The sequence below is a fragment of the Ambystoma mexicanum genome, chromosome 3p (genome assembly GCF_040938575.1).
Source record: "Ambystoma mexicanum isolate Mex_15411 chromosome 3p, UKY_AmexF1_1, whole genome shotgun sequence".
Taxonomy (NCBI): Eukaryota; Metazoa; Chordata; class Amphibia; order Caudata; family Ambystomatidae; genus Ambystoma; species Ambystoma mexicanum.
In genome coordinates this window covers 930,596,135-930,609,828 of record NC_090925.1, presented here as the reverse complement: position 1 = coordinate 930,609,828, position 13,694 = coordinate 930,596,135, and the positions used below count along the sequence as shown (strand labels likewise).

The window sequence follows — 13,694 nt, the reverse complement described above, 5'->3', positions numbered from 1 at the left end:
GCAAACCTATCTGAGTCCTGTTGAATCAGTTGGTGTCTTCTTTTGGTTACCCAAGTTTTATAGTCCCTACAAAGGTTAGCCGCATAGTTTTAAGTTCACGTCAGATGAGTGTGCTGCTTTTTCTTTTTGCACATCTCATCATTTGCCTTTTTTCTACCAATACCTTATCATAATGATGGTTATATGACACTGTTGGTTTAGCTTTGTATACTGGCTTTCTTATGTATTGATGGAGCAAAGGAATGTAGTTTACTCCATCGTAGTAGTCCATATTAACTACGTTAAGCTCTGTGTACTTATTTGTGATGTTTATGATATCAGTTGGTTTCAACTTCAGGCGGTTCAGCAGTATTTATCTTTACTTCGTTTACCATCTTTCTGCTGGAGGTCTATCAGAATCTTTCCACCGTGTAAAGAGCAAGTTGTCTTCATTTTGATCCCTGTGCATAGTAAACATGATGAGGATGGATGGCTGTCTGCTTAGTATTATGCCTATGATCAACACCAGCCTTATATATCGCATTTTAAAACTGTGCACAAGATGGTTTATTGCATAAAATTACAATTCGAAATGTGATTAAAATGGACATCAATATGAATCCCAAAAAGCCAACTCTGGTTAATTCCATAAGGGCATATCTTTATGGCACCAGTTATTGACACAAAAGTAGCTTTGAGGGCATGCTGTTTTCACTACAAGAAAGTCCATACTATTCTGCTAGGGTAGAACACATTCTTATATTCTGTGTTGATAATGAACGTCCGACCCACATGCATTTGATGAAACTTCTCAAGTTAAACCCTGACCCTCCAAAAACCCTACCTCACACCCATTCACCTTGAGGGCCACATCTATGGATGAAAGACATGGTTATGAATTAATTGGCTCTGTTTTTCTCATGCAAATCTTGAATTGCTCTCAGCAGCTCCTCCCAACACTCCTTGCCTTCGGTCTTGCTATTCTGCTTCACTCTTCAATTTGAACTTCTCTTAACCCCTGATCATATCTTTAAATTCTCTGTTGTAGTTCTTCCCCAGATAGTAGCAGTTGCTCTGTGTGTGTATTGGATTACAAATGATTTTCTGTGCCAGATTGTCTCAAACCCAATGATCCTCAATTTCTGTATCATCCCGATATGTTTAAATTTGCTTGATGGAATCCTTCAGATTGTTTTTTTCCTCCCTCTACTCCCCCCGTAGAACCTAAGCAAATGTTTTGCTCAAACAAGTCAACGTTCAAGGACTGTTGAAAACACACGTCCTGGATATATTTGTAGTCGTGGGAACTAAATCCACCAGACACAAATGTGGCCTGTGTCACAGGTGAAAGGGTGGAAAATGGGAAGGCTTAACTCCTCTGCCCACGATACTACCACAAGGACAGTAAATGGATGATCTCAATGGCATCTTGCCGATCACCAACTGCTTCACCTGGTCTACAGCTATCCTCCCAGACATATTGTTTTTAGAATCGGAGTCTCTTATTTTAAATAAGTGACCATCCTGGTCTGTGAGCCTTGATTGCAGACGCTGGAGGTAAAAATTCCAGGCAACCACAGTCCTCAAGACAGTCAACAAACCAGAGTGCGATCTTACTGGGTATTCTGTGCTGTATTGCCCAAACAGGTAGCCACAGAGAGTCGGTTTCAGAGTCAAAGGTGCAGGGAAGCCACGAGACGCCCGGATGGACACAGGGCAACCATGGCAATACCTTGTGGCCTCCATGACAGGGCTGCCTGATTCCAAGGTGACGGCTCCCATATTTGTGATCTCAGCCTACAGGGCCACAACAAGCAATCCGAACACCATTAGGCACCTATGGGCAGAGGTGAGGACCTAACGCCACACGCCATTCCATTGTTTCCACTGCCAATAGGGCGTAGGTGTTCCTGCAAAGCCTCTCATTACACCGATCCAATTGCGAGCCAAACATAAAAGTTGGCAGCAGCAGGTGAACAGGGCGTGAGCTAGGAAGGAGGTCAATGGAGAGCTGGGTGTGTGAGCAGAGGCTAGGAAGGAGGATATGAAAGTGAGTTCAAGGGAAAGAATAATATTGGTGCAGAGCATGATGGGGAGAAGGAATGAGTTCAAGGTAGAGGATGGAGTGAAGGACAGAGAAAGGAGAAGGAAAGTTGGAACAGAAGGTGGTTGAAGAGAGCAGAATTGTCATTTATACACCTAACCTACAAAAATTACAGTCGTGCCCTATGGACTAATTATAAATGGTACCCAGTCAATTAATCGAAAACAATGAGTGGTACATTTCACCGAAAACCATAAAACTGAAAAACACCGAAAATATTAAATAAATATATAAAGGATAGTGGAGTAAGGGGTTAAAATGAGTTGGGATGGGGTTGGGGAGGCATTATAAGGGTAGAAAAACTGGGGGCTTGGGTGGGACCCACAAATTAAAAAAAAAAAAAGAAGAAAATGCAGTGTTTTTCAGTATTTTGCTAGCGATGAAATCTACCACTCCGAATTTTCCATAGGTAAAATCACATATAACCATATAAACAAGTATTGGTAGTCTGGAGTTTTTTGTTTTGTTGGTACTATGAAGTGTGTGGAGTGCCTTTTTGTTTCTTCTTCTTGGCAGAGTTTACAGGCCTGAGAAGGCATTGGTTGCAGTGAAGTGGAATTCAGCCTGCCACAAAAGGATAGTGGGGGGAGATACTTCTAAGTGTGTAGGAGTCTGCCCTGTAATTTGTCTGTGGCACCTTACAAATCCAGTTTATATGATTGGAATAGGTGTCTGAGGTGATTTAATATTTGAATGGTGGTAGTGCCATAATTGAGTGAGTCAGCGTACCTTAAATGATTGCTGATCAGACAGGGCTGCTTCCCAGTTACTGAGGGTTTATCAAAGTCTCCCAGAAGTAGTGTAATCCTTGGGGCCTCATACTAGATCCAGAGTCCCCATACTGTCCCCTAAGGGAAGTCTCCAAGAGCTGGCTCAATTGGAAAAACTGTTATTCTGTGACCCATTACTATGCAGAGACTACTCTGTGTGTAGGTGGTCTGTTGAAGATGCACGCTGAAGTTGGGGATAATGCTATATGTGGGGTGCATTAACCAATCACTTCCCAACGAAATATGAAGGTGGCAGCATCTTTCTGTTTGGGAGATGAACTCAGCTGCTGAACCCCCTGGTGTTACCAGATGTGAGTGCTACCTAGGGCTTCCTCACTGCCTGTGTTTCTGTTGTAGAGATCCAAAGTAACATGAGTGGTATTTTGATAGTGGGCCAGTGAAGGAGTTTTCGATTGTCCCCTCCCTGCAGTAAAGAGGCTAGGTGGGGGTGAACTCATGCATCATCACCCGATGGCCTGTCGAGGGGATACAGAGCACTGAAGTATTTCACCCTCCCGCTACATAGCCTGTGTGATGAGGGTAGGAACAAATGTAATATTAATTCAAACAGTATGTACTCTTCAAGCAATCGCACCTTTTCTGCACAGGCTCGATATTTGCTTGAAAATACTAAGGCTACTTAGTCTTTTGCCTCAGGATTTCTAACTCATCATGGCTGTTCTAAAGATGGAGCCCAAGCTAATGAGCTGCTTCATTTAATTCACATTTGCAGTTTATAACGCCTCAATGGCAATTCAGCTCATGTGGTGTGGTATGCTGTTGCCCCCTTCTGTCGTCCACATGTCTGTTAATTCTATTTGCCCTCATTAGCGTTGAATCCTGAAAGAACTACCCTATATTTATTACTGGCTCTCTAACCACATTTGGTAAAGGAAAACAATGCAAATGACCAGACTGTTTGTACATTGAGCCTAGTTTATCTCCTATATCCTTTGCTTCACTCCTGGAGCGTTAGATATCCCCGTTTAAAATTGTACATTGGCACTTGTTGGGGAGAACCATTGGTAAGCGTCATGGAACATCATTAATGGCTATGTGCTGTGACTTGATTACATGAACCAGTCTGGGGCATGTTTTCCTAATGAACTGATCTGCTCCTTTGTTCCCTTTTTTTAAAAAAAATGTTGTATGGCTTTTGACCTTTTAGTCTACATAGTGTTTTCCTTATTTCACATTTCCTAATTACTTTGCTGATATTTTCTGATTTCTGTTACAGTAAAACGTCAAAGAATATTGCTTAAAAAACATGGTTGCCTTAGTTTACTTGCACGTATGTACATCTGTGTTTCCCTTTGGAATGCCAAGTGTCTTTTTTTTTTTTTTTTTTTTAAATTATCCTGTGATTTTCTTTGAGCCTTTTCTTTGCAGCCATTTGTATCATTGTTTACTTCTCCGAACTTGTATTTCAAAATTTCCAAAACATGCATACACTGTTAATCGGATCATTGTCTGCATTTGCAATGAATAGCATTCATTGATTGACCTATTTTAAAGTTATCAAGTATTTCAACTAGCACACTTTATTTAGAACAAATGCTGTCTATAATGTTAAAGTACGCACTCAAAGCCTTTTGCAACATGGATTGAAAATTATTTTGATACAACTGTTTTTTTGCAGTCACCGTGATAAGTGGCCTCATAATGCTGCTGCTTTTTTTCTCGGAGCTCCAGTTTTACCTTACAAAAGAAGTAAGTGAACACAAATATTGTATTCCTTCCTTACAATTTATGATCGTTTATATATTTGCTTGTTACAAATATTTCCAAAGTTTTTTGTGTTTTCACTTAGATAAAACATATTTGGTTATAATGCAAGTTTTCTTTTCTCAAAAGAAAATTACTTCACGGAGGATTTTTTTTTCACTTATCTGTGAGAAATTCTTGTCCCAGCTATGTAGCATTTACATTGGGCATGGTATACGACTGGGACAAGGGCTATATTTTTACTGCTCTGCAAAACCACAACTGACTGCAGTCTACGGCCTGGAAGTGCTTCAAGTAACTCGATTTCTGCTTCTGGTCATACAAATTGTGCCTCCCTTTGAAGTTTTTAATATAATTTTGTACAATGTAGGAGAGTGTTCAAAACAATGTTTTTTTTTTTAATGAAAGATATTCCAATTAATGCACTGTCCTTTTTGAATTTTTATTTAACAGGGCTTTGTCCAAAATTGTCTTCAAATTGTGTACATCCTCTTTAAATATTCCTCGACACGTGTTTCCCCACTTCTTTTTTTAGTTGATGGCTGCCACAAACGCTGCATATCCGAGTCACTGTGATGCGTTCTGTGACTAGTTGGACACATCTCCCTCCTATTCTCTAGTTATCTGTTCCGTTGATTGTAATGAAGAGTTGGCATAATGTCTTGTAAACTGTTCTCAAGCAATAAGGGATAGCTCTGAGGACGATCGAGAATAAAATGCAGTGAGATCGTCTGTACAATGTTTGGGTGAGCATTTTTCCAACACTACACATTTTTCAATTATTCGTTATCATATTGTCTGTTCTATGGCAATAATGTAAACCTGTGTAGTGACAGTAGACGAACTGCGGGGAATTCAAGCAGGAGAAGAGTTGTTTTTAATTCCAGTGTAGGTTTTTTGTTGCTGTCACTTATTCCTTAGACAACCCTGTAACCCCCAACAATCACTTGCTACCCATTATTAATCTAGTGTTTATTGGAAAAAGAAAGACATTGGTATAAAGATAACCATGAGACAAGTATTCTGGTTATTCAAACTGAGATGTGAATATTATACAGTGTGCCTACCCTGTATACAAATAGGTATAAAGATCTTAAGCTGCAGACACCTAACATAGACTGTTATTCATTAGACAGCCTTTTCAAATGAACAGTATAGATAGAATGCGGTTATCCTTAATTTTGAATGAAATGCTTATTCAAAGATACCCATGTACCAAATGTGTTTATTTAATAAACTACATAAATCTTGCATATTTACATTGGTTCCAATATTATCTAATTTGGGCATGTGCTTATGATTCTCCGAATCATGGGCTCTCTCACAGTAAAACAACTTTTCTTTACCTCTCATTCACAGTTTTTCAATTGAATACATAAATATTGCTCTATTCCCATCCATAATCATTCACTGAATTAATTTGACAAATAATATCACCCTTTGATTTCATAGCAGTACATTCATTTTCATCTTGTCAAATTTGTACCTATTTTGCATATGTCATATCCTTGTTATTTCGCAATGAGTTCTTGCCCAAGTTCTATCTATAACCTTAATCTATTCCTTGTTACATTAAAAGGAAACACCTTCTAGATTTGCTGCATATTAGACCCATGTGTCTATAAACATCTTGTAAAGTTGCATATGTTACATGTGTTGGTCAAAATATTGTGTGCTAGTTTTCCTATTATTTCATAATTTGCTCATTCTTTAATTGTGATCCTGTTTTAAGGCGTCTTCCTTTTAGCAGACATTGTTTGATTGTCAGTTTGCAAGTCTTCCCATCACAATCCCATTCTTCATTCTTTAAGGATGGCGGCACTCCTGAAAGAATGAAGAATGGGATAATGATCCGAAGACTTGCAAACTAAGGAACCATCAAAAAATGTCTGATAAAAAAGACACTGTTGTTTCCTTTTTATGTAAATCAAGAAATATATTAAGGTTATACACAAAACTTTGGACAATGACTTCTTGTGAAAGAACAATGATCTGATCTATACAAAATATGTATAAATTTGACGAGCTGAAAATGAAAGTCTTCTGGTTATTTTAAGTCATTCAGTGACGTTCAAAACACTAGATTCTCCTTTGTGGCCAGGGTGTCAGCCCCAGCTTCATCATGATTTGCTTCCTATTGTCTAACGGATCTTTGTGTATGACATTACATCATCTCATAAACTCCCAAAAAGACGTGTGTAGTTGGATGCCCCATGATTCTTCCTTCTCCTCCCTCCTTTTTTTAATCATTTATGTTATTCCCCTTAATGATGTACTAAGTGGTTTAGGTGTAGGGTTTCATTGTTACACTGATACATATTTGTATTATTAGGACATTTATTGAGCACAGACTTGGCTGTGGGAAGCAACAGAGCCCTTTACAAGTCAGCAGAGATGCAAAAGAGCATGGCACCAACAACTAGGGAGAGTGGGCAATTTAGCAGCAAGAAGCAACCAGGAGAGAAATGAGGGGGGCAGTGGGGTATTGACCTGGAAGAGGCTCCAGAGTCTGGCTGCGTAGACCTGTCTTCTGGTTGTTTCCTGCCCACACTGGGTGGGGGGGGGGGGAGCGGAGAGTTCAATTCTTAAGATGTTCTTACTTCTGGTGGATCGTAGTCCTCCAGGGATGCTGAGCTTCTCACCGAGTTAGAGCTTGGGGATTTTAGGGTAATGTACTTGTACCTGAAATGTTCACAGGACATTTCAGCAGACAATTTCAAGTTTATTTCAGTCATAGTCTATTAAAATTCGGATGGCCCATAACTGGTTTCATATTAATGTGGCAAAAACTGATCATATACTTTCAAACATGCCCTCAAGTCTGAAACATTGTAAGTTTTTCTCCATATTTTTTTATGTACAATCTTGGCATTCCCCCTGTCTTTAAAATGAAAACGCTGTGTGTGCCTAGCCATGGCCCATATGAATATTCGTTCTTCGTTCTGCCATCCATCCACCCATGCATGCATGCTTAAGAAAAATGTTTAGCTGAACATCATTGAAGACCATATCACCAGAGCCATTTTTGAGTGTAAACTGGACTATTGTAGATCACTTCTACAGGTCTGTACCAGATATCACATTTCTCCGCTTCCAACCTTAAAGAATCAACCGGGCCATTTAGTTGCCAGTGACCGACAATTCACTCACATCATGTCTAGTCTATATAAATTGAACCAGCTGCCAGTACAATCAATTACTTTTAAAATCGATTGTGTTAGTCACAAACGTCTGTTTGGTAACCTTTATTTTTAAACACTGTTGCCATGGACTGCCCCAGCAGAAATTTGACATCTGCCAACTCTTAACTGTATTCATCTCAAAGGTGCAGGTGAGCATTCCAGGTCCAGAGTGCTCCTATCCCAAACTGTCTCCCACTATTCTTAAGGCCCCACCCCAGTAAGCAGCTACATTTTTGTTTCAAAATACCAAATCCATTATCCTCATTTCCACTCTTCACTTTAATGGTGTAGTACTTCAGCGCTTTACATCTCTGACCTAGAGTGCTTCAGAACTGCTATTAATAACGAGTAAGTAAGGGTAACCAATGCAGAGCTCCGATTGTTCATGAACAGCTCAAAGAAATTTTGCATTACAGAATTCTAGCAGGATAAGTATCAACAATGAAAATGTTATTTGAACAAGGGCTTCTGAATTGCATCCTAGATAACGAGAGCACAGTTTTCATGGTCTCATGTCATTTAAACCACACTTTTAGGTTTGTGTATGTAAATCTTCATACATTTATTTGTATACCCTGAGCTGTCAGTTAGGAGGGTTGAGGAGGGAAGCCTTGGCAAAGCCATAGGCAAGTTGAGAAAATAAAGGGCCTCCCTGTTCTCTTCTGCCCAGACTAATTTCCTACCAAAATATACCAAAAATACATGGCTTCCTGCCAGCCTCCCTTATAACTTTGAAACCCCAAATGTACCAAAATGGATCTCCTACTAATATCCACCCCCTGCATCCTCTGTCCCACTGGCTCCACAGTAGCAGCGCCTACACTGGCCGGCACCTCTGTCTTACTGAAAAGTGTACAATCCCCCATTTAACATGGGACTCGAAGACTGTAAATGGCATTGGAAGTAGCACCAGGACACACATTCTTCTTCCAGTTTCACTGGTCTGTGGGGATCCAAGTGGACTAGCGAACACTAGTAATATTGTGGGGCAGCACCTGCCCCTCCAACACTCCCTACAGTCCTGTGAAGACCCCAAAAAGTTGGGCACCAGCTATGTTTGAAGGAGACTGGAACATATTGATTGAATTATTCTGTAATGTCACAGCTACGAACAGCCAGGTTTTGATTTGCTTGCTGTGTATATTGGCTTTAAATGGCAGGTCTCGGCAAGCATATTCCTTGAACTTTTAATCAGTATGAAGCTAATCCCCACACAAGCTCATTGCATCCTTTTTAAAGAGCTTGCGAACCCGTGAGAAGCACTGTGTTGGATACTGACGTTTGTGCACAAGGCCCCATTCATCTTAGGGTTTGTACCTGTGACTGGCTCCCATCATAATACTGCATCTACGTTACTTACCTGCATTGCTTGGTTGATTTATTTGATGAACTATATTAAGTGAACATACTGGTGAGTGTGTATATTAGTATAGTGTTATAGTATTGCCCTCTAGTTGAATTTGTGTGTGTAATAAATAACTATTTTTATAACTGACTGTCTACATTTAAATATTGTGTGCTATGCTGTGTTGGCTCATTTTATTTATTTATTGAGCATTTGTATGACGCCTATACATTAAAAAAATATTTCCACGTGCCACAAGACAAGTGGGAGGGTGCAGTGGAGAAAATAACAGGACCGGTCCTACTAGGCCTTGTGACATTCAGATCCTGCATGTGCAGTAACAGGAACTGCAGGGAGAGGGGAAGAGGGAGAAGTGCAAGGGGGAGGGGGCCAAGTGGTTGCGGAAGTGCTAAGGGTGACTGAGGCACGGGGATAGGGGTCAACTAGTGCGAGGGAGGGGAGGTGGACCAGACTCTGTAGGCTAGTCGGGGAAGGGTGTCCGAAAGCAAGTGCTGGTAGGGGACAAGGGGGAGACTCTTCAAAGGAGGGCCTGCCCCGGAAGGCTCATGAGGGATACAGGCTGCCAGACATAGATGCAGTTGAAACTAGCAGGGGAGGGGGATGGAGGAGGCAAAAAGGAAGGTCTTGAGAAGCTTGAGACGCTTCCGGAATTTAAGGAGATCAGCTCAAGACTGAGACGGGCAGGGAGGCCATTCCAGAGGGAGGCTCCTGCCAAAGAAAGGGATCATTGATGGCCCCTGACCCCACACTTCTGAGACTAAGCCTTAACTGCTCATCCACATACCTTGATTGGGTTTTGACTAACCTCTGGTCTAGAAATCCATCTTACCACCACTTAGCATTTTGAAGCTTTGTTTCCCTCCCAACCTGCTTTCCTGTTTTTGAGGTTGGTTCTCACTGAACTATTTCTTTCCTTTCAGTCGAGCATAATGGTTTCCCGTTAGGAAGTAGACAGCAAGATCTCCTGTAGCTGCAGGGATCAAAATAAAGATTTTATAAGCAGAAGTTGCCTTTAGCTCCTGTGTATCAGACATTACACATCAAGTGAGAATGAGCTACCTCTGTGGAATGAGGAGCAACTGAGCAGTATGCCGCAAATCTAATCTTCATATAAGATGCACATTAAAACCTTTTATCATCACTTTGGTAAGCCAGTCACTAAACTGATGAAATGGTAAAACAAATTGTTAACCAACAAAGGATTCATCTGCCAATCGTTTAATCAAAAAGGACAAGCAAACTTTATTCCAAACACCTGGAAGTTTTCAGACAGCATAACATCTCACTCCGGTACCCAACCCAACCCAACCTACTCCTTCCACCTCAGTTTCCCTTTTCTACTCCATTAAGGCTCAACCTCTCACTATTTAACACTTCTTTTGCTCACACCTCCCCCATCTCCCCAAGAACAATGGACCCTCTCGCATTCGGTGGCAGTCTTCCAGTTCAATTTGTCACTGATGATCACATCTGGTCCCATCTTCCTTCAAGGGGTGTCGGATCACCCCCCCCCCCAGCACTTCCGCCACCAATCAAGACCGTTATGTTGGGACTGGTTCTAACTAGCTCAATTCAAAGATGGTGGCTGTGTCTCCTTCGCCCATTTCCGTCTAGCAGTCTTAAAAATGCTGATCCTTGCATTGTTGAACACATTTTCGGTGCATGCCTTTGAACAAATATTTGCAAGTGCCAATTGTGAAGAGTCAGGATTGATACTCGGACACAGTGGATTCATAGTTTCGGTCAAGGACTTTTATTAAAATAAAAGGGGGTTGGGAAATGCCTCTCTGTCCCTACTCAAAGAGGTGTTTCCCCACATAAAACCAAAACTAAGGGTCTGTCCAAAGTCAGGATGTCTAAAGCAAATCACCCGGTGTCAAAAGTACTATTTTGGCCTTCACATCTAGGAAAACTAACTTTACAGTGAAATGGGAAACTGTCTTTGCCCTTTAATAATGCAGAAATGTTCATAAAGGAAATACGTAACTCCAATACAAAAAGGGTCCAGAAGGAAAGAGTTCCTTGTTTCAGAGTGTGGTTCCCTTCCGCTGGTTTTCTCTTCACTCTTCCTTGTATTTCAAGAATGTCAGTTCCTCCAGTTTCTTCCGATCAACCACACCAAGCACTTGGCTGTTAGTTGATATCTTACTTGGATACCTGGTGTACTCTCCTGCCAGGATTCCACTTCCTTTTCATGTATTTTCACAACCTTTTCGCTAGAACAGTTATATCCTGATCAGGACTTTCTCAGGTACTGTATAGTATGCACAGTTCATCTTGACCATGCCCAGTATACTTTTTCTGCAAGGGCTTTTCCACTTAAAGATGCTTGAAATTTGTATCTGCCTGGTGTACTCTCCTGCCAGGGAGTTTCTTATCTGTATGTATTATTATGACTTGGGTTTGCCTGGTACACTCTCCTGCCAGGGCTTTCTCACATAGGCATGTTCCTGTACCTTTGAGCTGCCTGGTATATTGCCTGCCAGAGCTTTTCTCATGTGTATGTTCTTGCACCTTTAATTTGCCTGGTATACTCCCATACCAGCGCTTTCTCATGTGAGCATTGCACACACTTGCAAACTTGATAGAACTTGATAGTCTCTTGTATTTGTACTGTCCTGTCTTGAATCCCCCTGGTATACTATCCAGCCAGGGTTTCTCGCATAGGTGTATTGCATACACTCCCAAACTTTAAAGTCTTTTCTGTATATTCGGTTATGCCTCTTTGAGAATTTCACTTCTTTCTTATTTGTATTTATTTGGGTTTGGCAGGCTTGCTGATACGCCCGGTGTCCCTGCTTCCCTTGGATGGACTCAACAGCTTTGACTGGCATAATTTTCGCCCGCTGTGAGCCGGTGGCGGCCTTCTGGCATTTTCCCATCTCTTGCTGCTTCTGCTTTCCAGCTTCACATTCTCTCGTGGCTCCTGCTTCTCTGTTCTGCATCTCTCTGGGCTTTGGTTCGGGGTAGCCTACCTTGTAGTACCGGTGAACGCCCAGAAGCTCTGTCTGCTTCTGGCATCCTTGCTGCATATGTTCACCTGCAGCTTGCTTTCCTTTCTCTTTTCGGAAAGCCGCTTCACTCCAGACAGCACTCCAGCGCCACAGATCCTCGTTCGGCACCGAGAGAGGTAGTGTTCTCCAGCCAGCGTTCCTTTATCAGCTGTTGTGCCAGTCTACTTTTTCTGACTTTAGGTAGGTTTCTGTAACAGCTAGAGAGCAGCCTGCACTCTTGGCCTCCATTGAACTCATTACTTGGCTCATCGTCCTCGTTACAGTATTCTCATACTTGGCGGCGGGGGGGTGGCGGTAAAAGTCTGTTTTTGATAACTTGAATGTGACATTTGGTACAGTATTCTTAATGCTCTTGAAAGGAAAGTCAGTCCTTGATGTCCTGTTTGCAGAATCTGGGTAGATGTCCTCTGTGCCTTTCTTAGGTCAGTGAGGGGGGGAATGACAATATGCCATTGGAGCATGGGAAATGGCAGGGTTATCGTCAAACAAGAAAGGGGTATACCATGTCTGTTACGATGTCACAAGACCCACTCAGGGTTGCCTCCACCAATATGATCCCCCCTCATATAGCCACTGTCTGGATCGGGTAGCGGCTGCCGTCCCCACATGGGAAGAGGTCACCACAGGGAAAAGAATAGGATTCATCACACAGTGCTATAGGGAAATATATCCGCTGAAAAAGCAAATCTAATTCCGGATCTCAAACATGGGAATAGATATCATCTTGGCAATCTAAAACAGAGGAAAATCCTGTATGATGATTCTTAGGTTTTCTCCATCTTATTCATTTCGCCCCCTTCCATGTTAATGTACACACGGAGTGAGCAACGTCATATTCAGAAATGATCATAGTGCAGGGTTGTCTTCATTCTGACAGAGACCCCCTTTTTGCACTTAACTATGACTACCTTCTGGCCCTGGTCTCTTTTTTCCAATTAACCTGTTTTCCTTTGCAGAGGGATTTCTAATTCTTTCCCTAATTTGACGATTTTGGAAACTTTTTTCCTTTTGTGTAGGGAAATGGACTACTCTGCACATCAGGTTTGTAGTTCATGTTCCAAAACTTTAGTTTCTTGATGTATTTTCAGGAATGCATATGACAAATGACTGTCGGACCTCGAACGAAGGTTAGCTGACATTCAGGGCATTGTGTTGATCGCTTTGGTCCCAGTTTTCTGGCAACACCTGCGACAGCAGGTAACTTCCTGTTGGGATGAGAAAGAAAACTGTTAGACACACAGTGGTGGTAATATAAGGTTGCTCAGACACCTCTTGGTGAATTGCACATATAACATCCGTTGGTACACATATACCAACAGTGCAATGTGCTACTTCAAAGGCCGCCTTCTCATATTCTGTTTCCAGTACATGCACACTCATAGTAATATCTGTCATCTTCCTGAACTCTTCCTCAACTTTCTGTATCTGGTCAAACCTCAAGGTACCAGAACTGGCTAATTCTTCAAAGAAATGTACTGTTGCTACTTTCCTCTCCACAGCGGGCCAAAAGACATTGAATTTCCTAGTCTCTGTGTGTACCAAAAAGTGTATACC

At 41.6% G+C, this 13,694-nt stretch overlaps 1 protein-coding gene across 1 annotated transcript in view; it reads left to right on the top strand.

The window, feature by feature from the left end:
* The window catches only part of ERGIC3 (ERGIC and golgi 3), an 834,442-nt gene that overhangs the window by 75,098 nt on the left and 745,650 nt on the right, over positions 1–13,694 (top strand). The window contains exon 2 of the mRNA XM_069652225.1: positions 4,493–4,563. Coding sequence (XP_069508326.1) covers positions 4,493–4,563 — 71 coding nt within the window. The remainder of the gene's footprint in view (positions 1–4,492; positions 4,564–13,694) is intronic.